Consider the following 24,980-nt stretch of genomic DNA (forward strand, 5'->3'; position numbering starts at 1 on the left):
CTGAAACCTTCCATGAAAAATTTCAGAGGAAGAACCGCCCTACATCAAACAACTGAAAGAATTACGATGGGGTCATTTCAAACATATACAACAGGAGGTCAGGAGACTGGAGGACCTGGAAAGATTTTTGGATAACTGCGGCACGCCAGATAACAGCGCATTTTAGAACGTCAACGGCTGTTTATTCTGTAAAAATTCACAACATCATTCTGTCACAGGTTATTTACAAAGTTTCTACATACATAATATTTTTAAATAAATATAAATAAATCTAATTTTTATCGTTATTTGAGCTATCGAACGACAACGGTATATATTTCGTCTTCTGCGTTGTTTCGAAGACCGGCAGGTCGATGTAGATGCCTTTGTCTTCTTCGCTCTTCGCTTCCAGGGACCTCTTCATCGAATCTTCCCCTCCTTTCGCAGGTACTTTGGAGTTTTTCGTGTCGACCGAAGGATCGTGCCTCGCCTTTCGTGACGTTTCCGTCTTGTTCTCTGGTTTGAACGCTATGTCGGGAAATACGAATTCGAACTTTTGGCCCTTCCTATGGATCTTCTGGATGTGGGTGTACGGCGTGGTCAGTTTATTTGCATCGGTTCTATTCGACGACGAATCGAATTTTCCGTTTTTCTCGTCGCCCGTTTGGTTCTTACCCTCGACCACGGAAATTTTGACGGACGCCGAAGTTTTCTGCACCTCTTCGTCGAAGGCTAACGGTACGTATTTCGGTTGAGCCTTCGGCTTGGGGGCGATGATCTCCGAGAGGAATTTGGGGGTGTAGGTGCTGACCAGAGGGAGTATAGTCTCCCTGGCGTATTTCTCCGCTTGCTCGAACATCCTGGCCAGTCTCCTGGGGAGGAATTGAACAGTAGTCACTATCGCCTCTATCGGATTCCCGGGAGGCGGAGAGACCAGCTTGTTCAAGCCCAAATTCCCAACGTCGCCCTCTTGCCTCTTCTTCTTGTCGTTCTTCTCGTCGATGATCATGTTTCGCGGCGGACTCCAAGAGATCTCGTCCTCGATGTCGTAAAAATTGTACTGGATCTCCTTGCGATCGTTGGCCAGTTTCGAGATGAAATCGTTCTTGAAGATGGGATCCGACTTGGTCGACCTGGTCCTCGTGGTGGTGGGACGCAGGATGGGCTCCGTTATTTCCGGTTTCTCCTTGTTCGGGTCGTGCGACCTGGCGTTTTTCACCGACTGAGGTTTCAGGATCGGCTCGACGATTTCCCGAACCACGTTCTCGGTCTCGTTACTTATCTTTATTATCCTGGCGTTCAGGGCCCTTCCGGTCTCGTTCGGCTCGTTGTCTATCAGGTTGTTCTCTCTCTCCCTGCTCCAGGGGATGTGCAGGAAATCTATGGCGTCCCTGAACATGGACGAGTACCTGTCCGGCAGATTCTTGTTCTTGGCGCTTTCCTCGCCGGCCCTGACGACCTGGGTCGGTATGAAATTGCTCGCTTCCGACGGATGCGAATCGTTGGATTCGTACACGTTATTTTTTCCCTCCTCGTAGTAAACGTCCCTCGGCACGTTGCATTCTCCGGGGTATAGCGGTAACGTGACGGGGATGCCGGAATCCAGGACCAGGTTTTTCTTGCATACCGACGAGCTGCAATGAGAACGTTGAGCTAATTGAACTGGATCGTTGTAAAGCGTTCAACTCACATTTTACCGAAGCTGTCGCTGAGGGTGACTTTGTCCATCCTCCATTGGGTCAATCCGGAGGACAGCCAACCGCTGTAGGCCGTGTAGAGGACCTGGATCGCTGTCGGTTCCGCCAGGATCGGATGAGGTACGAGTATCTTGGATATCGACTGGCCCAGTACCATTTCCTCGTCTTCTTTCCTGGGAATTCGGTAAATAGACACAAGGAATTTTCACAACGATTCATATACCATAAATCAATGATTACAGAGTAGAAAGATAGGAGACGCCCTCGTATCTCTAGTATTAAAAGCCGACTACATTTTGACCAGTGAAAACACATTTCACAATGAGATGGCGCTGAAAACGTACTGTCAATAGGGAAAACCAGTTTAGTATCAGTTTTCTGTTTTATAATAGAGCGGCGCGAAATTTAAATTCTATTCCTTATTTTGAATTTCAATATCGATTTTGTTGAGACCGTAAAACAAACGTCCAGAGCAACAAAACAAAAGTATGGTTTTGTTTTGCTATCAGAATGTTAGTTTTCATCTGAACATTGTTTGGGATCAATTGATATCAATGAAACACGCTGTCGGATGTACTATATTTTTATTTGAAATTTATAAAAAATTTACAAAAATTTGAAACTATGGACAACGAATAGAGCTTTGACTAGGACACAAAAGTATATGGTGATCTGCTATACGTCAAAGGTGTTATTTCTGTGCAATACGTTGTTTTGAATTAATAAACTTTTTGGGGTTATTTTGGGGTTTTCGCCAAGAAATTAGACAAAAATTTCGTATGTCCCTCGAATTAATATTTTAACTAGTCTTAGGGCCTTAAAAACACATTTGATACACAGATGGCGCTCACATCACTTCAGTCGCTTCGTTTCCTATCTTTCGACTCTATAATCTTTGCCATGAATGGTGATGACGAATTACTCACCTGGTGAGCACAAATGTTTCGTTCAACAGTGAGTCTCCGATCAGGGTGATTTGAATTTTTCCGTAGCTGACCAGATTTACCGGACTCGTAGACGTTTCAAGTTTGACGTGGTACTGGTGCGCTGTGAACAGAATAAAATTGTACTCTCTTAACTGAGCCTTTTTTCGAATACACGGTGGTGAAAAAGAAGTGAAACCCAATTGTACGAATTGAAGATGAAAATATAGAAAAACTGTCTGTTTTCATCAACCTCGGTACTTTAACCTCCTATCAAAGAAAAAACACCCCCCAATCACCATGGATAAGGTCCAAAGCAAGTTTGGTGAGTGAAATTAATAGAAACTATCGATGCTTAATGTTCGTTATATGTTTAAATGTTTATTGGGTTGTGTTCCTTCGATCTCAGCGTTGTAAGAAGCCTTAAAATATTCAAAATGCGAGTAGGCAATTATGGGAATGACATTATCGTAGGGCTGTTAAAAATTTTATATCTGTCACTGAGCTGAAATATACAGGGACGCTCACAAAGTTGTGGAGCGTGAAAGTTCATTTTTTAATTGGAAGACCCTGCATAATTTTGATTGTCCACCCAATAGGGAGTACAAATTCGTTGTCTACTTAAGGGAACTCGAGAACTATAGCAACTAGAAGAAAACGGATTTTCCTTACAATTCCAAATCTGAAAACAGATCCAGCCTAACGGTCATAGATTTTGAGTTATGAACGAAAATTGACAAATTGTCATTTTCATTGAAGCTGAATAACTCACTTATTTGAACTCGTATTCGATACATTTTTGAAATTAGCAAAAAAATAGCTGCAGGATGAAAGAACTTTCAATTATAGTTTACATTTAGAAAATCAGAAATCCCTGTCCTATCTCGAAAATGACTGGATCAAAAAATTTATTGATCATATTCGAATTCCTCATAAAAAAGTGCCTGTAGAATATAAAAATAGATTTCGAATACGAGTTCAAATAAGCGAGTTATTCAGCTTCATTAAACATGACAATTTCTTAATTTTCTTTCACAACTCAAAATCTATGAACGTTAGGCTGGATCTGTTTTCAGTTTTGGATTAGTCAAGAAAAAAGAGCTCGAGAATGTGCCGTCCGTTTTCTTCTAGCTGCTATAGTTCTCGAGATCCCCTCAGTAGACAACGAATTTTGCCCACCCTGAACCCCTTCTGACGAAAATGATGTATTTTTTATGAAATATCTTTGAAACGTCATACTTTGAAATAACCATTTCAGCCGTTTCCCAAAAAAAATATTTTGAGTACTTAAAAACGAAAAATAAAAATGGGTATTTAAAATTTAAAGCTTTTCGTTTCTATTGCACAAGTTGGCAACATCGACTGAAATATGCGTTGATAATAAAGGACAACAAATACACTATCTTGATGAGATAGACAAAGATGGCTGTCTATGAAGTCTGCGGCGAACGAGGAAGGTTGTTAAATTTCATGGGATTTTTATTGCCGGTTGTTGTTGAGGCTCGACAGTGAGTACGCGCCTTATGATGGCTGAATTAACAGTTGTTATTTTATAAACAAGCCATTGTTCTTTCTACTTTCTAGTAGGCGCTATTGCCAAATCGTAAACTAGAAACGAAGCTATTTAAATATTAAAACCTAATATTTGAAGAATGATTTTGAATAGTTCCGCGGTGCATTTGAAAAATTCATGAATGAAACTCATAATTATTCAGTTTAAACTTGCATATACTATGATAAACCAAATTGAGGAGAATTCCCCATTCGTATCATTATTTTATTCATTAGTTTTCTAGGTATCATGACATTTTGATCAGCTACAAATACAAATTTGTAGAATTTAAGAATCTAACTAACCTAGTGTACCGACTCTTTGTATAATCTAGACGTAGCTTCTTTTTTATTTCTCACTATTATCGTTTCCACGTGTCTACCCTACCCTGTATATTCGAAACGAAGATCGCTAGGAGAGCATCCTCGAGAAGTCGAGAAGTAGACCACTCTCGACCGTAAATCTAACGCGTTACGTTTCGCATTCCCCATAAGAGCGTTACACAATATTCATAAATATTTCATTCATGTTTGTAATGTATATAGAGCTGGTAGGAACTCACCGCAGAAAGGTTCTTCATCCCTGGTTATGAGATACAGCTGGCCCCTGCCTTTGGATCTGTCAGCATAATAGCCCATATTTCCGCATTTTCTGCGAATCAAATCGGAAACATATTCTGTTACTGCAGTCCCCTATGCGGGATGATTTGTGTAGGTTCAAGAGACCACACGACATCTTGAATGAATCGATGAATGAATGAATGAATTAAATTTTAGAGTTTGCCCCTTTCCAATAAAAAAAGAGTAGGTAGTAGCAGAGATCTGGTAATATAGAAGGAAAAAAGTTCATTGTCGAAAATCCCAACATGCAAATTTTCAGCACAAAATTCTAATAGGCCATCGGAATCGCCCTGTATTTCTAAAATCCTTAGAAACACTTTCTTCCTTCACATTTCGTTCAGATTCCACTTCCTTAAATCACACTTGTTGAAATTCATCGAATTTTTTCTCATTTCTCCGGAATTATACGCCCGACAAATATTCACCCCGTATATTTCCAAGCCCTCTGTTTTTCGACTGAATTCTCATGACTCTTGATTGAAACTCATCCCTCTTTCCCAACGACGATCCCTAACCTCACATAACCTATATATTTCCCTTTATAGGGCTGTTTATCACCCCGATGACCCTACGCGTTTTTTTCCCACCGCTCTGTATAAAACGATGTTTACCTTTCGTCCGTACAAGGAAAACATTTTCCCGCCAGGAAGTCTTCATAGGAATTACAGGGAAACGCTGGGAAATGGCATCTTGGCGATACTGAATCCGTGAAAAACTTATAAGCTCTCCTGTGGTTGCACAGCGATCGTCCCTCGACAGCAGATGCTGAAAGTAATAACCCACTTTAGTTTATGCCGAAGCGTAAAAATTTATACCTGGAAAAATCTGCGCGAAAACTTTGATTGTATAAGTTTGGGGAGGTTGCGTTTCGCGAGTTCAGGAGTTAATTCGAAATTTGGAATCTAACGTGGAAAACTATGAATAAAAAATTCGAAAAGCTCCTCCGGAATGCGGGGACGCATTGTTGCGGGTTGGGTGAGATGGAGGAATGAAAAATTTTCAATCTTCATGTGGTTTTTTCATGGGACGAACAATCAAATGAAGGAGAAGAGATTTTTAGAAGAATTGCGAATAAACTCGACAAATTTTTGATACTCTAATTTTTGACAAGAAATATCCCCTTGAATTCTTTCGCAACTATTCATTTACACCCTGTATATCACATGCTTTTCTTCTACTAGTTTCATTCTGTATAGCTTAGGGATATTCCGTATTTTCTATGCAAATTTTATGGTTCAGATAGAGTTTCTAATAGTTTTCCGATATTCTGCAGAGAATATTGAGAAGCTAGAAAAAAAAGCAGGCAAATAAGAAGGAACTAAATTTTTTCAGATCGCAGCCATTGGAAAGAGCCGAAATTTAGAAATCCAAAAAAGGGAAGGAATAGTCTATCGATTGTTAGTTGGCTAGCGGAATTTTTCCGTTGAAATGTTCTTTATTGTTCGTATTACAAAGATATGACCTTTGCATGTCTAGGAAGTATTAGTCACCAGCGATGACATTTCAATTTTCCTTCAGAAGCTTATTAGGGAAATGAATTTTCATCACGACAAACAATTGTGTTCGTATTGAGTAGTGTGTGATGAAAAACATTCGTATAAAATTTACATCAATTGAAGTTGGGAATATAAATCACTGGATGCATCATCAAATTGCTGGGTCAACTATACTCCATTCGCTTTTATTTTAGCAGTCGGTTGGCCATGGAAATTTGACACATTTCACTCTGTATAGTACGAAAATGTGTGGTTATGAAGCTTGTCAAAACATTTTTGGGTTTTAAATCAACGCTATGTTGCCCGTTCTATGTAAAAGTTTCTGTTATTACGTACTTTATCACAATGTCGAATCTCTTCAGAAAATATGTGACGAACATAATTGAAGTTTATACAAACTGATTGAAGGCATACCAAATCCAGTTATTTGTATGGAAAATACAAAAGATTAGTATAATATCATAATATGAACTAGCTTGAGGAGTGTTAATGTATCTTCTTTGGCTAAAGTTTAGGTACGCTACAGTTGTAGATTTCAAAAATATTAACCCGAAGATGAAATGCATATGATGCAGTGTTTGGGAAGGGGTATCTCCCGAAGGAATTAACAGATAATTACAAGACTGTTAAATTCTTCAACAAAATCATCTTGCATCAATATAAGTAAAAGGAATTAAAGGAAGTTTCAAGTTAAGTGAACCTTTGAACAAAAATTTCACTTGAATAAACAGGTAACAGGGCAACTTGCGCGTATTTGTGGCTGTTCATCTTAATAAGTTGATATAATAATAAGAATTGGGTATTTATTGGACATTTACATTGTATAGAACAAGTCAAATGAAAAATAGAAAAATCCATTTCAGGGAACTTATTCTCCGATAACATTCATCGAAAATCCTGTAGTGAACTTTTCGCATAAAATCACTCAAACATAAAATTCTCAAATGCCACCACTTTTTTGAGTCTCCCAATAGAAGGAAATTCTTTGTCATCCTCTTCATTCACAATCTTTTTGATTGTGGAAATATTCAGCTGAAATATAAGTCGTTTAGATTCAGATGAAACATTATATGAATTCTCTTACATTGAATATGTTCGCTACCGTCTGACGTATTGTGGATTTTAGAATATCAGGGTATATCTATTTGAATGAGCGGACCTGAATTCTAAATAGCACTTCCTGAAACCCTGTCTCTTTATTTTTAATCACTTTCGGCATTTTCGTAATAAAAATTGATATTAGTTGTGGCAACGGCGTTATGATATTAACGACATTTGATGAGTGCCAACCTTATTCCGTTCTAGTTACATAGTATAGAATCAAAATCGGTAATTTTCGCATTTTAGAACTCCTGGGACCAAAATTTCGCAATCGATCAATCGAAAGATCGCCCCCAGCGACCTCATACTTACACCAGATTATGTCGCTGACCGCGCCAACGAACAAATTGCTACATCCCTTCTGCATCCTTCCGCCGTTCGGGTAGAAGTCCACGTGGCCCATCGGCTGATAAGATCCCAGGCCGCCGAGGATCAAATTCTCCCCGTTGCTATGAATGACATCGACGAACTCGGCGTCGTTCTGATCGAGCCTCGCTCTCGGGTCCTGCGATTCGAACAGGGGTCCCGCCGGGTCTAATCCGGTGATCCTCGATAGATTCCCGATCTCCGACCCGGCAAATCCGGCGACATGGGCCCCCAAACTGAAGCCAATCAGGTGGGTGTTCTGGAGGGAGAGGCCGTTGTGTTTCACGAGGCCCTGAAGGAGCATCGCCAGCTGCTTCCCCACTAATCTGGTGTTCGCCGTCGCCTTCACGTAGTTGGGCAGGGTGGCGCCGTTCTCCCAGTCGACGCAGATGACGTTTATCTCTTCCTGCAGGATATAAAAAAAAGTTACGGTAAGGGACGATTCGAATCGGAGGGTAAACGTCGGCCGGAGTCGGCGACCGACCACGCCACCGACATCGGCCGACAGGCGCCGTTTGATTCGAATGAGATGGAATTATAATAAACTGTTGGTTAGAAGTTGAGTTGGTATTTCGTTTGCTGTTTAACGCAATGAAAAATCGAATTTTTTCAGGCCCAGACGATTTTTATCTATTGAGGGTGCCAACAGAGGCTTTCGGCTTCATTTAATATAAGAATGTCGAAGACTGTTTTTTACTCTTTAAGTGAGAAAATAACTTCTCAGCTCTTTCAGAATGGCATGTCGAAGTCTTCGAGATGTCCAAGGTACTTTCACGAGGATGTATTGATATCTAGTTAGCCTAGACCAGTTCCATGCATAAAAAAAAATATTGCGTTACCATAGCAACGAACAATAACTCATTAGAAGTGTCAGTGTAAAGTTTGAGGTCAAAAAAGTAAACCAGAGTTACGCAATTAATTAAAAGAAAGAAGATGTCTACGGAAATTGTGAAAATCGAAAAATTGGAGTATCGAGCCATCATCAAGTACCTGTTTTCAAAAGAGTTAAGAGGTGAGCAGATTCACGAAGATATGCTTAATAGTCTTGGTGATCAATGTCCTTCGTATGCTACCGTGAAAAATTGGACTGCAAGCTTCAAAAGAGGTAAATTCTTCATTGAAGATGATGACCGATCGGGAAGGCCAGTTTCTGTGTCAGTCCCCAAAATATCGATGCAGTTCATGACAAGATTTCATCAGACCGTCGAATTGGGCTAAAACGGATATCTGAAGCACTGAATATTTCATACGAACGCGTTCATCATATAGTTCACGTCAATTTGGACATGAGAAAAATTGATGCAAAATGGATCCCCAAATGTTTGAATGTTGACCATAAGCGTGCAAGGGTAGAAGCATCGCGTTCGATCTGTGCTCGATTTGAAAACGATGTAGACTTCTTGAACCGAATTGTTACTATGGATGAGACTTGGGTACATTTCTACGATCCAGAAACAAAGCAACAATCGATGGAATGGCGACACTCTGGTTCTCCAAGACCTAAGAAGTTTCGTGTCCAAAAATCTGCTGGAAAAGTTCTTGCTTCAGTATTTTGGGATTGCCATAGAGTAATCATGATTGATTTTGTGGATAAGGATAGAACAATAACTGGAGATTATTATTCGACATTACTGACCACTCTAAGGGAAAAAATTAAAAAGAAAAGACGCGGAAAGCTATCCAAAAGTGTTTTGCAGGACAACGTCCCTGCACACAAATCTTGTTGCCATGCAAAAAATTCGTGATTTAGTGTTTGAATAACTAGAACCCCCCCTTTTCCACCAGATTTGGCTCCATCCGACTATCATCTCTTTCCTCAACTGAAAAAAAGTTTAAAAGGTCGCAAATTTTCTTCCAACGAGGAGGTTATAAAAGCTGTGTAGGTCTGGTTCGCAGAGCAGCAAGAAACATTTTTTTGAAAGGCCTAGGGACGTTGCAGGGTTGCTGTAATAAATGTATCCAATTAAGAGGAGAATTTGATGATCAATAAAATGTTTTGACACTGAAATTTTGTTTGGTGCTATAATAGGCTAAGAATTTTTCAATATATCCTCGTAACACGATCCTCGTATCATGAATCATTTCAATTTTCTCAACTTTTGACCGGCAGTTTGGGTGACGGTATAACTTACCACAGCCATCAGGGCACTCCTCATCTCGTACACCCATATATGGGTGCACCCGCTCCCGAAACCGTGGATCAGTACTTTGGTAGGCAGACTGTTGTTGAAGCCCTGCTTCGCCCAATCGAAGGCGTCCGAAATGTTGTGAAAGGGCACCTCGGCCGGTGGCGTCCCACTTCTCCCTCGGCTCCTGCCCGGATAGAGAAGAAATTTGGTACCAATTTCCTCCGGTTTCGACGGCAACATGTCCAAGTAGCTGAACGGACCGGAGGAGTCGAAGCATCCGATCTCTGGATAACAGACGCTCTGGACGTCATCCCTCTTTATTCTGCAACGAAAAATTTCATCTCTGACTGTAAGAATTATTTAATCAACTAGTTCCATATTATACAGGATATAAATAAAAAAATATTATTGGGATTATTAGGATAAATTACGTATTCTTCTATATTCGGCTGCATTAATGGGAAATCGAGCATTAATAAGTGTCATTAATGGATGATTTCCCGTATATTAAACTGGCTCCTTATTTCCGAGATCGAGGAAAATAGTTATTTTATCTGAATATCGAGGGAAGCATTTTATTGTACATATTTGGAAAAGGTCTCGTCTGCTGATTCGATTCGTTCGGAAAATTTCCTGTTGAGTCGGAACTTACACCTCCAGTTCGTTAAGCAATTGTGTCATTCTGAATAGGGGATTATTCCGGCGGCGTTTTCGATTTTCGTTCTCCGAAAACCGCGAGTTCTCGCTTACGATTCTTTCGGCATTCAATCATATGATAATGAGGGAGCAGAAAGGGGAATTTCCAATTTATTCACCGATCCTCAATGGAATACATATAGCCAATGTGGATCATTAAAAGTTTTCGGGGCAATATTGAAACTCACCTGCTGTGTAATTTTTTCAACTCCCTCTTTCTCCTCCATTCTTCCACGGACGTAACGACTGCCTGATAGATCTCGGCATCATGAACCTCATCTAATAATTCCAAATCTGGATCTGCCCATATGTTGGCCGAGGCTGGAACGGTGACATATTCGTTAGTATTGATAATCCGATTGGCGTAACATGATGAACAGTTGATCAGGGTTCGATCCCACATGTCGCTCTATGAATATTTGGGTCGAGTTGGAAATTCGCTATCAAAGGTTCGTTGTTTCTGGTTCAGAATGTGAATGTGTATCTTTTTCGAAGCTTCATTCGATACTGAACTACGATAAATGGATTGGGACAACACTAAAATTTTAATGACAGAACCAGACCATTTAAAACGAAAAATTAAAGAGTCTACGTGTATTCTATTAGATCAAGATAATAATTTGGCAAATTGTTCGATAGGAATAGATCATATTTGGATCAATTTACTAAAGAAGGAACTGTCATCCGGTAATTTCAAAATTAAATGAATCAACGTTTCTGTGCAGTCTCTGTTTCTGTGTGTTGACAATTAATGTCAGACAAACAGCGACAATTCAGATTTTCAAAAGTAGATTTTTTCGTCTGATGAAGGAGTCTGATATAGACTTCGAAACGTTACAAAGAATTATAATTTCAACGTTATTTATTTTGAGTTCATTGTCAGGCAACAATTTTTTCTAGTTAAGTTGCTCCTGACAAATTAGTGCAAGAATTTACGCAGGAGCAAATCGTTGATTTCATTTTTAATTGATTTTGTTTCAGAGATTGGGAGTGAAAACCCTAAAAAGTTTATGAAGAGATGCAAAATCCTCCCAAAATAAATTTCAATCGATATACGATAAATGGGTTTCGCTTGTTGATTTTTAATAATAAAAATCGTGAAATTCTCAGTTGTGGGCATAATAATCTTGACCTCCAGAATATGAGCAAGTGACCTGGCAAAATCAGCTATGAAGAACACATTGAACTCGCGCATTCGCCAATTTATTGTTAAACGCAAAATGTTCAATATCTAGAGGCCCATAAACTCATAATGAATGGCCGGGATCTATTCTATTCAAATATATATTTTATAACATTTTCGGATTCTTCATAAAATTTTAACTTCATTCGAATTTTTCCATACCAAACCTTAAGGTTATGGAGATAACTAAGTTATGCTCCGAGTCGAGAATATTTGAGAGAATGATATCCAGACACTTTTAGTGGACACACCCTGTGTATATATAAGAATCGTGCAACAAGCACGAGTTGATACTGTAAATTATAGGAGCGGAAAATGAGCATTCTTTCCTAGTAACTTATTTGAACAGTATTGGGATATGCTTCAACCTTGTATTCTTTTTTGATTGGTTTATATAAAAACTCCATGTAGATAACAAAAATCGTGTTAAGTATTACGATTTCCATGTGAAATAAAGAGATGGCAAAGGACGAAAAAGCATACATGAATTTTAAGACAACTGGCCTCAGAATTACACACATATGGTGAGGGTGGAGGCATCACAAAAATTTGAAAATGTTGGGGGCTGTATATGGGTCCATTTCACCTTTCGTGGGAAAGTACTTGTAGAACAACCTCCAACGGTTGGGAATTTCCCTAACTACGCCACTGTCTCTTGATCTTGAGATGAAAGTATCTTCAACTCACGGAAGACTTTTTTATACACAACAGACGCGCTCGCCTCGCATTAATACACTTCCTTTACTACTGCGAACGCCATACACGTCAACTTAAAAAAAATACGGCTTCTCAAGGCACGCCAAAGCACCGGAAATATACTTTAACGCGAAAAGTAGCAGTGCTCTTATTGTAATAAATAGTCGTAGGAATCGCTTATTCGTTGGTCTCTCGCTTAAGCGACACCTTCAATTAACTTTCCCCAATTTTCACTTTCCATAACACTCGCTCGATATGAAATGATTATACGCGATGAATAAAGTATGTAGTTCCGTATTCGTGCTGTTGAAGACGAGCCTTTTTGGATAGGTATCGATTGTATTATAGTTCTAATGATGACACCCAATCTCGTAATTCGCGTACGTTACAAGATTGGTAATGAACACAGAAACGCGGCAAATAAATAAAGAATACAGTGGAATCAATTATATATGCCTTTCTTCCTTCGCACATTTTTTTTCTCGAAAATAAGCTATTATTTCTCAAAAATTTTTATTCGTATTTGGCGTTAACATTCCTCGTGCAAAATTAGGTAACTTCTTGATCTCATAGCGTTTTTCTACAGTGAATATTTCTGAATATGTCTAGATGGCAAAGTTTTAACGCATGCTTCGCAGAGAAATCAACCCTTTATATGCATAATGGCCACCGTGAAGTTATACAATGGGTTTCTCAATGAAAGAACCCAATGTCGTAGAATTTCATAATAGATGACATGTAGTGGACATCGGCGGACTTAATTGGATTTTAATCAAGGTTCAACTCATCCGAACAACTCTAATAGTCACACTATCCGACTATCGGAATGATTAGAGACTACGTATGCTGAAATTCTCTTCCATTAGATTTATGTCTCGAAATAACAAGGGACTTGGACTATCCCAATTTGTTGAGGGATCAGTAGGGTTTGCGGGGGTTGAAATACGTGTCTACATTCATCCGAGAAATATTGGATAGTTATAATCCAATAGACGGTTATAATCTCGAATGAAATCTCTGCATTCTTATTTATCGAAATTTATCTTCCCTATTCTCCAGGGAAAGTACTTTCGAATCGATTTAGAGACTTACTTCCACATGAATTTGTTCCCAGATAATCTTACCTATGTGAAACAAATATAATCCAAAAATTTTCATATTTTGAACTAACAATTTATTTCATTGAGAGGAAAATTTCAAATATACTCCAACCGGCTGCTAAAATAAATGTGAATGGAGTATACTTATTAATTATTTCAAGCTATCACTGTCCAAATCTCACAGAGGAAAAAGATTGTGAGAAAATCGAGTTAGTTCAGTCAATAATTCTGCAACGGTGACAAACTCGATATAGGTATATGATTTCTAAATATGTCGTCTGTAATAATCATCCAGTGAAGTCCATTGTCCACTTCTCACGTTCCATTACCGCGAGCCATAAGATTTGACCGACAAGGGAACCCATCCGAATCTGGGTTTTGTGAAATATGATAGTGATTAAAGCGAAGTTCATTCAATTATCTAAGAATTAATGAAGCTACTGAGTAAACCAATTGTTCATTTCAGGAGGCCGACGTTTTCTCCTGTTGACAAATAATGATTCCGACGAGAATTATTTCGCGATGAAGGCATGAAAATTGATGAAGATAATACTTCTTTAACTGTTCATGAATATTCAGAGCATTGCAACGTTCTAGACTCGCTAATTGCATCTTCAACTCTTGTCTAATTGTGTTCGTTTTGTGGTCCGGCTAATGAATTACCATACTACATTTTCCTCCTCGTTTTATAATTTCTAGAAATTTAAGCTTCGGGAACGAATGGTGGATGTTGGAATTCCTGGAATATCTACTACAGACAGTAGCGATCTTGAAAATGATGAAATTACGATGAAAATATTGACGGTTGGGGAGAATTTATGTGTTTTTTTAGTTTCCCTTCGTAACAAACCTTGGAACATGGAAAAAACAGAACAATATAATCCCATAATCCGAAGTATATCAACTAACTTTTGGAAACTGTCCAAGTTTCCATTTGGGATGAACTGAAAGAAAATGGAAAAACTCTCGAAACTATCAAGTTGAGATTTGCTAGTTATTTAATTTATAGTTTTTTCTTGACGGAGTTTGGAAATGAACTCAAATAACCCACAAATTTATAGCTGATACGTGAGTTGTGGTCACGCTTCATTCATTACATCCGAAGATTCATAAAGGGAAAAAATACAATAATCATAGACGATCAGCTGACCAGATAATATATGAAACCTCTATTGTACGTGCATAAAAAAATATCGTATTCTTGTGGTGATAATTTTCGTTTTGTCTATCGATTTATGATCTACGGATTCTATTGTCTACGTCAAATGGAATTCTCCCACGATCTGAAATTATTGTGTTACAGATTAGGCTCTACTGGCTCTAGTAGAATTGACGTTATTGGTTAGAAAATGTCGCAACTGTGGGAAAATCATCTCTCCAATATAGAGTATAGATTTTCCCATCGAAATTGATCAAGTTTCAACGACTGCAAGAGATATGATGTTCGATATCACATGCATCTTCTTCTGAAAATTTTTCTTTCAATTTCTTCCAATCCTTGAGCACAAACGGATACAACAAATGCAATTGTACTTTTATTTTAGGTCGAATAGCTTGTTTGTGAAAGAATTCTGATAGTAACTAACTTTAAAATTCCCGCGGACAGATTCCTCACAATTGAATCAATTTTCCTCGTAATTTGCATTATTTCCATTCGTCTTTCCTACAAGATGTGAAAGAGAAACAATACAAAAGAGAGATCCATTCGAAATGAGAAAACAACATCTGTATAATTAGTTGTTGCTGCTCAACCTTTTCCAAAATCCGCATATAAACATCAAGATAAACACTGTTAAGCTCTTTCTGAAGGTGAGTCATATGTGGGTCAGCAGACACTTCCTTTTCACTAAATACTCAGACCAGTTCTTGAGAACTCTAACCCAGAGCGCGTTTGTGACGACGGCATTCTGGGTATGGGCATTTATCGTCGAAAGAGCAACATAAACATCAGTATGTTAATCGATGAATAATTAATAAGTCGGTTCAACTTTCTCCGAAGTATAAATAGAATATCGTTACTCTCGATGGAATTTCATTCTGAAATGGGCGATCACAATGGAGTTGATCTGAACTGGCTGCACGCTTCATTAGACGAGTTTAGAGTGGTCGAACTTACACTCACACGATTCCTCATTATAAAAACGTCAGAAATTCTCAAAGTTTTCAGTCTCGGAATAATTCCCTCAGAGAACAGAATGAAAATTTGTAGTTCTGTTTCTTGTTTGATTATCGATAACACCAATTCAATATTAGAAAACCACCGTCAGCTGTTGTTTTCCGAAATACGGGAAAACCGAATACTCTGAAATTTTTTTCGCGGTGTGCAAACAGGAGAATATTCCGCTATTAACCTCCCCACTTACCGCGTCAGCTATATCTGGAGCATCACTAATAATCCTCACGGAAAACTCATTAAAATTCTGTGGGTGAAGAACTCGAATGAAAAATTGTTACCTAATCAAGTTTCCTTCAGTGTAATTACTTCAACAAAATGATTCAACAATCCTAGAATTTTAATTAGTTGCAGTACGTACAGTTTCGTGGCTATGCCTGAAAGATTGTGAATGGTGCTGCAAAAATGACACGACTTATATATGTTACGGGCAATGTAAATAATTGGGCATTGTTTATAATGCCCGGGCAATTTAAAAAGTGCCCAAAAGGATATGACAAAATGATAAATTATGTTGCAAATATTACATTGCCCGGTTATTATGTATAATGCTAAAAATCAGGTGGGCAATTTGAAAATTATATATTATTCATATTTCTTATAAAAAATAACAAATTTTTGCATACCTGACTGACAAAGTAACAAACAAAACATAACAAATAAAATTTCACATGCTGACAAATAAACTGTTGGGATGAAATAAGTACAAACAAAACGTAAGTCCAAATAAAACTAAAGTATTAGATATGTACGTACTTTCAAATTTATATTCACACAAAATGTCAATACGTAGCAATACAGGCCAATACAGGCTCTATTCATTAGAGCAGCTTCCACTTTGGTGACATTTCGAGTTACATAGCTTTTTTCTTTACGACACTTGCGCTCGACGGATTTACAGCTACCTTTACAGCCACATCGACTATAGCCTGTCTTGGATGACAATCTTGCACATTCTCTTAGTTAAATCTCTATCTGTGGAATATCTTCGCCATTCTTTTCACATAGGTTGTCCCTTTGGTGTCAATTAATCAAAGTGCCCAAAGAAATAATAGCGGTATTTATAATGACCGGGCAATGTGAGAAATTATTGTAAAGTAATTCAAATTTATCAAATTGCCTGATTTTAATGGTCATTATTCATAATAACCAAGCATTATGAATACTGACCTAAATAATTACATTGCCCGTAACATATACACGAAAAATGAATAAATGGATCCCAGACTATATCAAAGAGTCGTGAAGTAACTTTGGAATAACTCTTATGAACAGGAAAGAAAATTCATAGCATATATCTTCCATGAGTATCAACTTATTCAATTATCTTTATTCCAATACTTTGAGACAGTGAGGATTTCTGTGACACCACCTGGTGTTAATTCCAAGATATGATAGTGTTTGAGGGAAGTATTCTGTTCGTTGACAGAATACCCCGTGCTTTGTGGCAAAATATATCTTCAATACTCCTTATTTACTCCGATAAAACTTCGCAATTCATCATGAGAACAATGAAGTTATTTGTCTCATAAATGATTTGTTCCTGGAAACGCAGAATAAAACCGTCAGTTTCTCTATAGCTTTCGGAGTCGAGTCTGCTCTCTCTTTAAGATTTAATTAAAGGAATTTCGTTTGTCTCTGTGGCGTGAACGTTACGCTCTGGTCCCTCTCGATACTTTGAATTACGTTTCACGAATTGGAATTCAGTTCAAGGGTCACCGAAAAAATTTGCATACGGAAATAGGAACGAGCCATCGAGCCATGTTGGTCTGAGCTTATAATGGATGCTGTCTTCATCTGAGCGATTCAATTCTATATTTTCTACCACCTGATCGGTATATTGATCCGAAGCAGATGAAACAACGAAAACATAGAGAAGGAGAATGTATGATAAACTGCAATCGTGATTTATAATTCATTAATTCCTTTTCATTAGTTTTTTCTGACAGTTCACACCATTTCACGTGAAAAATAAGTACTTTGATTTGAGTTATTCACAGAGATGTAGGATTAATCTTGCTTAATTCATTATAATTTTTCCCATGACCTGAATAACAGTTCCATGTGCGAAAAATCACAGATTTATATACGTCTTACATATGTTTTTCCTCCTTTTTCATTGTTAGAGTGTCACATTGCGTAAGTTTCGAAATGTGTCCAATACCCAGGAGCAAAAAGATGGAATTTTCACATAATTATGACACTTTTCATGAAAAAGCTCTCATAAGCCCACAGAACGTTATCACATAAACATTTATTCATGCCAGACAGTTTTATTACCCATTACATGTGGAGTTTTGAGACTATACATCTTGTGTTTCCTGTTTTTTTTTAATACATAATTATCACAAACAAACACAGACGTAGAAAATGTTTTGGTCTTTTAATTGAGCTTTGTTCTCAGTTCGTTCCTGAGTATTATTCATCCTTAGTGAATAGAAATCAATCAGTGAATAGTAAATAGGGAATTTAAGTCACAAGTTGCTGTAGAAAGCCTATAGGAATCTAGTGTCTCATTAAGAATATTTCGAAAAGACAGTAATATTTCTCGGTACTGAAATCATTCTTGAACATTCTTGGACGGCCAGTTGAATCATAAAAAAATCTCGATGCTGACATCTCGAGAGTCGAATAGTTTGCGAATTGAACCTTCGCAGTGCAAGAATACGAATACTCTGATATCGGACAGCATCGATCTAACCCGCGCGTGCTGTAAAAGACCCATTTTTCAGGATGAAGGAGTTGATGGAAATTTAGTACCATTACGTTTTCCGGGCATAACAGTTTTTTCCTATTTCCTCGGCGCTGAAAATCCGAATATAATCTATGTCACAGAGTAGATATTTTCCGGTCTGAAAATTGAAAGGGATTCTTGCTCTTTTATTGCCAACCTTATTGTTATGTAGAAAAAAACTCTTCGAGGAATTCTTGAAATTAATTGATGTATGAAGAGATAAAGAGGCCACTGGATTAGTGATTGGGGATGTTATTTCATTTTCTCCTGAAAGTTTAAAATCAAAGCATGAGCATAATATCTTCTGTGGTTTGTTGTATTGTATTAAATATCTTGAATCAACATCTCCTAGAAATGAAACCTTTCCCAGATTCCACATACAAGAAAATATAAAAAAACAACTGATTTTATCTTATGGATGAAGACATTCCTTCCTGCTCGAGATTTACCGATAATTCTTCAAGGTTATTCTTCTAAACATGTTGCAACTTCGCATTCGTTATCTCAGCCATCTTGATGGCTTAGACCTAGATCTACTTTCATCATTGAATCGAATTCATAGCATAAAGCGAAAAGCAACAGGAAAAACAGATCATTATAAGCCAACAATATTTCGAAAATTTGAAGCCTTGATCGTTTTGCTTGGTTAGCTTTTCGATTGAAATATTCGGGTAAAAGAATTTTGAAATATTATTTAGGATGACCTATGAGATTCGAAATGTGGAATGAACGGTGTTCGTTTTCCTCTTGAGTACAAGAAATATTCTTGTTTAGATGTGACTTCTGTTGAAGATCACTTCATTTTATAACCAAAGAACTATTTTGGTCCTGAGCCTTCCAGTTTAAATTAATTATCACATTGATTTCATGAATCCAATGGTTTCATATTCAATTTCTACCTCAGTAGGTAATTTTATTTGATTGCTTGAAACGATGTACAGTTTGGATGATGCTTCAAATTGAAATGTATTCATGAGAAGAACAATTATATTCCAATTGAATTAACATATTATCTCCTATTCTATCAATTTATCTTTAAGCTCATTAGTCCATTTACATATTTCACTTTTCAACTCCGTCGAATTCAAAGCTGAGAATCACGTTATGATGATATTTTAATAGTGTACAATATCTTCACAGTCTCGGTTACAAAACGATCCACAATAATTATTGAGCGTGTCAGACACGTGCTTACATCTTCAGTTATGCGAGAGGAAGTAAATTAAATTAACTGTATATTTGTCAGTTTCACGGGATGACCCTAACTGAAATTATGAAAATCGCCCATGAAACGAACTAACTGAATTAAAAGAGGAAGTAGGGTACAAAATTTTCATTTTCCATTCGTGGTAGTGCTTAGATTAACGACTGAAGTATAAACTTATCCTCATATTGCTTATGAGCAAAAACAACGATACAACGATAGTGGAATCATCTATCTCATGGTGACACCAGATAAATTAGTACAGAATGTTGAAACTGGACGCGATGGAATTCACATATCGGTTGAGTAGTCATTACAGTATCTAATTGCTTTTTCCCTAAACGCTTCACGAGAGATTCAACTATTTACCTGCGTAAGTTTTTGGTACAATCAACATTTCATGATTTTCACCTTTTATCCATGAATGCAGTATCTGTTTTTTTTTTTCGACAACCGGTATAGTTTGGGCGTAATACTAGAGCGGTTCGTTGGTAGTTATGCAAGGTTGTAAATCAATATTGTATTCAAGAACCGTTCGAATATCATTAAATTTCTGACCACATTGTGGTCTAACAGTTGGGACATCTGGTTTTTTTCCGCTAAACGATACTTTCAGTTCATTATCCTACTTGTTTCGAGAATTTATATCAGGTATGGTCGTAAAAGAATCAAACACGTTTCGATTAATTAAGTTATCTAATGAAGACACTAGTTATCTAGGTTATAATCTAGGTGAACACATGTTGTACCTTACGAATGGAGTTTATTGTGGTTATTTATTTTGATATAAAACGATCATAAATGTTAATTGACATATCGAAATTAGCAGGGCATCTGTGATTTTCTTGTATCTAGAAGCAGCCTTACTTCAATTATTGAATCGGAACGTCCATGAACACTTGTTAGAAAGGTATTGCATTGGTAACAAAGTGGGAAATGTGCAAACTACCTGACAATTCCATTATTCTCATGAGCTCCAGAAATTCTAATAACCGTTCCCTTAGTTGGGTAGGGTTTTCATGGCCGTCGAATCCTTAATTCACAGAACGTCAGCTTCATTTTGTATAGCGTTTAGAATTTTGAAAACAATAGAAATTGATCGTGAATATGAACAAGGCTCAAATCGAGAGATGAAAGCTGTAGTCATTTGACCTCCAAGGAATTCGATGAGCATCTATTTAGTAGTTGTCGACCGCAATTTTGAAAATAAAAAAATTGGCTTTGATCATGCTCGCTGCTTGTTTCAGTTTTCTTCGTTTCTCCTTGGATTTTACGCAAACTTTATCTGGTACCATAGCTTTAACTCCGTGCAGTTTGTAAAGCATATTATTGTTGAAGAGGTCCATAATTAAATTCACAGCATATTGAACATCAGTTTCCATAAAAATATTGAGTGGAATCGTTTTTCGTTTTTCAGCGACTTAAACTTTTCTGTAATCGTATAGATAACTTAACAAAGCATCCATCGAAGTGAATAATAATCTTGAGTATTTTGAAACATAAACTGAATATAGAAAAGTTCCCTTTTTTCAACTTAAAACCGACCCATTTTCCATTAATGGATATTTTCACTCACCCGTTTGAAGGTGAACAGTCAAAGTGCACACACATACTGCTATCAGCTTACAGAACAACATAGTTCCATTGAATCACTTCCGATAATCATTTGTATCGACTTGGAGGAATGGTGATTACACGAAAGTTCACATTTCTTCGAAAATCACAATTTTCTGACACAACTGGGTCACACTGACAGCTGGGCAAGATTTTCCTGCCGTCACACTGCCAAGACGAGTTGCACCTGTAAAATGATAATGGTTGACTATTAGTTAAACGCATATCTTCGGAGGTGGAATAATTATTCATAAGCTGTAATGAATGATAAATTCAACTTTCACCTTCGCTGTGTAAAAAGTGAACCAATTCATCAGCAGCGTAGTATTTCAACGGTGTATCAAGGGATACGGAAGTATTTGAAATTGCTCAGAAATCAACTTGAATTTGAATTATTTGTTTGAGTCGGAGCCTGGCAACCCAAAAATAGTTATTTAATCATCTAGGTTATTAATGGCAGCGATTAATGATTGAGATTATGTTTGAGATCATTAATCGCTTAATTAATAAAAGAGTTGATTACAAGATTTTTCCGTCGACCACATTTTGAATTGAATGGGAATTCTTGATTGCAAAAAATTTCCAATCGATACCTAGTCAAATTTGACATTTCATAAATTTTCTATGTTCATATCGGAATGTTGATATTTATGTTGCCGATCGAATTAACCAATAAAAGAGTTCATTAACGGCTAATTTCGTGTATGTTAAACAGTGCTATTATTAAGAGTTCGGTGGAATTTTTTTTTTTATAATCATTTTATAATGTTAATAATATTTCAACTGAAATAGGCCTTTATAATTCGAAAGTCAGATGAGTTGTTTTTCGAAAATGTCAATTGATGCTGGATCTGCTTCCTTGTTCAGGGTCTAAATATATAGTTGCGAAAATAATTAAGGGAAATCGAAAAAATTCTGGTATTGTTCTACTCAATGCCCCCTCAAAGTTTTAGGCGACTATTTATTTTCACCCAGTATAATAATTTCAGTTCACGTTCGACTCCAAAGGTTCTTGATGCACCTGAATATAGCACTGCATGGATTCATACAAAACTGATGAATATTATCTAGAATATACATATTTCGTGATCTCGAATGAAGAATAGCTACTTATTAATTGAATTTCCATAACCTTTATCAATATTCGGACCGATTGTTTCGCCAACACCAGGGATAGAGGTGATCATAATAATAAAGAATTTGAATGGGTTATCATTCCCCAATAATTTCTTATTTATGACATCTTTTTTTCGAAATCAAATCGTTTTCGCAACAAATATTTCACACATTTTGACTTCTAAAACTCACCCAACAAGTTTTATATTTTATATTTCATAATTATATTCATTAATTCGAATTCAAAAAACGAAAAAATTGTGTCGTATCATCAGTTGTTTATGGTTGTTTGAGCTTGATTTATGGGATTTAATAATATTGATTCATCATCAACTTTCTAGTGCTTATATTTGCATCATCGAATTTTCAAGATCTCTATAGGGGTTTATTTATCTATTCTTCTGCTCCGTTCTTTTGTCATGTCGAAACATTTTACTGAATAATAATTTATGAGAAGATTATCTAGTCACTTATAATTAAAAACTATCATATGGTATGTTCTTGTATAACCTTTACAGAATCCCTCATGCTCCTGAGCAGAGATTTTCTACAGAGAATTTTTCTCCATCTCACAAGTTTTTGAGGCGTGTAATATGAGAAGATATTTCACCAATTCGTTTAAATTGATGACACATTGTGGACCCTCTGGAACTGATAGTTACCGGTACGAACATAAAATTTTTCATTTTGAGCGCACTTACTGCCATAGGGATAAAATGAATCGATAGTGAAGGAAGGAAATGATGTAGAAACGCGTTCCATTTTATCGCAAGTCTACGCTGGAATAATAAACAAAAATTGGGAATTTTTCATCCGTTATATGCTCTTGACCTATTCCTTACTAGGATACAATTGACCATTTCCAAACGACCGTGAATATCCAGAAGAATCAGCTATTATTTCAGGTATCTTTCACGTCTTTTCAATATATTTTCATGAAGTTTGTTTCAATAATTGAAAAAACTCGATTTAATTAAGAAAGTATAATTTTCTAAATTCAAACGACTTTTTCCACTATTCGAATACCATTTTCAAATCATTTTTATCCACCTGGAGATCCCATTGAAATAGCCAAATAGAATTAGCGGTTCGCCAAATTAAATTGACTGGAAATCATGCTAGCGTATATTGTTCGATCCAGTTTGTGGTTGATAATAATTCATTGGATGCCCATTATACATAATTCCCATATTTTACACAATGAAGAGAATCGTTTTAAGGTGGTTGCCCCTGACAGTTTTTTTATAACGTGAAAATTTACGAAATGAATAATTGCCATTTGATCCAACCCAAATGTTCAAGAGATGAGATGGAAAACCTTGGATATTATGAAACATTATCTTCATACTACAATTGTGTTTCACTCGATATTGTTCGAATGATATGTTACGACATTATTGAATGAATCTTCCCGATTATATGACTTCAAAAATATTCGTGATCTTTTCGATATTAACATTTGGATCTTCTTATGTTCTGTATTCAAATGAGAATTAAGTTACAAGAAGTTAAATTCATACCGAAAGAAAATCCTTTTGCAGTGAATTGCTTCCAGAGAATGTTGAGTGCCTGAGGTTTTGATAACATGCGATTTTCATGTCCTCAACATTAAATCTGAAAATTTTTTCACCAAAAATTCTTCTCCTACTTACTTTCAGTAGAAAACGATTCGCATGGATTGATAAACTGCTATTCCAGTTGAGTTGGTAGCACTCACGTGTGTGTTCACTGACTGTCAACAAAATTAAAACACAAATCACACACGGTTTGGTGCCGAGTACGTAATACCATTTACTGCACTCCCTTCGCTATGGTACACCGCTGTATGCAAGACAATCGTTGGTACTAGCCTATGCTGGTACCGACAGAACGTCTGTTGGACGAAGAGAGTGGTACCATGGCCTACAAATACGAGTTTCCAATAACGACTGATGACCCCAATGTAGAGTTGAGTGGATAATTCAGTATCTTCTAGCTAAGATAGAGGAGGTGAAGAAAGAAGAACGGGTACTACCGATCTTGTTCAATGTTTACATCCGTAACAAGCAGTTATCATCTTTCAAGAGTCAAGACTATGGTCTGCGATTGCTGCAATTCAGAATTTTATTCCATCTTTTTCAGTTTTTCGGACTTCTTACTCGAAAAAAGACTCTTCCTTCACCAATATTCCCTTCGAGTTCTCGAAGAGCAGCGCTTCTAGTAATAATTCTCTGAATTCTGTCGAGCTTGGTGCAATCGTTCGGTTTTGACGATTTTTCAATTAACCCTATATTTTTCGGAATATTTCGAGGGTCAACTTTCGACACGCGCATCTCTCAGAAAAATGTGATACAAATTCTGAAAGTGCAATTCTTTCAATGACAAATCTCGTAATTTCATCGACATCGGTGCAACCGTTCGGTCTTGACGATTTTTCAAGTGAGCCCATCTTTTTGAGAATTTTCTTACATTTCTCGTAAAAAATCAATTTTCTCAATTCTTACTCATAACTTTGACATTCTGATAGCATTTCGTCTAATATGAACATCAGCAAACCATCATTTATGTTTTGTGGGAATCTGCATTTGTAGTGGCTTCAAATGAACACACTAATGATATATC

The 24,980-nt window shown here is 37.0% G+C and overlaps 2 protein-coding genes across 5 annotated transcripts in view; one reads left to right on the forward strand and one right to left on the reverse strand.

The window, feature by feature from the left end:
* Window positions 1-275, forward strand: part of LOC123312813 — a 34,281-nt gene extending 34,006 nt beyond the window's left edge. For all 3 annotated transcript variants that reach the window (XM_044897313.1, XM_044897314.1, XM_044897315.1), the window contains exon 8: window positions 27-275. In XM_044897313.1, the coding sequence (XP_044753248.1) occupies window positions 27-166 (140 nt within the window). In that variant the 3' untranslated portion in view covers window positions 167-275. The remainder of the gene's footprint in view (window positions 1-26) is intronic.
* LOC123312811 lies at window positions 161-24,303 on the reverse strand. Of its 2 annotated transcripts, none has more exons than XM_044897311.1 (10): window positions 24,032-24,303; window positions 21,226-21,450; window positions 10,748-10,880; window positions 9,867-10,185; window positions 7,681-8,140; window positions 5,383-5,536; window positions 4,714-4,802; window positions 2,603-2,723; window positions 1,670-1,849; window positions 161-1,613 (listed from the first exon to the last, which is right to left on the reverse strand). In XM_044897311.1, exons 2-10 carry the CDS (start codon window positions 21,284-21,286, stop codon window positions 272-274), a joined length of 2,859 nt encoding a protein of 952 aa, XP_044753246.1. In that variant the 5' UTR covers window positions 21,287-21,450; window positions 24,032-24,303; the 3' UTR covers window positions 161-271. The 2 variants fall into 2 exon arrangements, with proteins under 2 accessions (XP_044753246.1, XP_044753247.1); XM_044897312.1 differs by lacking the exon at window positions 24,032-24,303 and adding an exon at window positions 21,548-21,566.
* Between the last annotated feature and the right edge of the window lie 677 nt (window positions 24,304-24,980).

This window comes from Coccinella septempunctata, chromosome 5, assembly GCF_907165205.1.
Source record: "Coccinella septempunctata chromosome 5, icCocSept1.1, whole genome shotgun sequence".
Lineage (NCBI taxonomy): Eukaryota > Metazoa > Arthropoda > Insecta > Coleoptera > Coccinellidae > Coccinella > Coccinella septempunctata.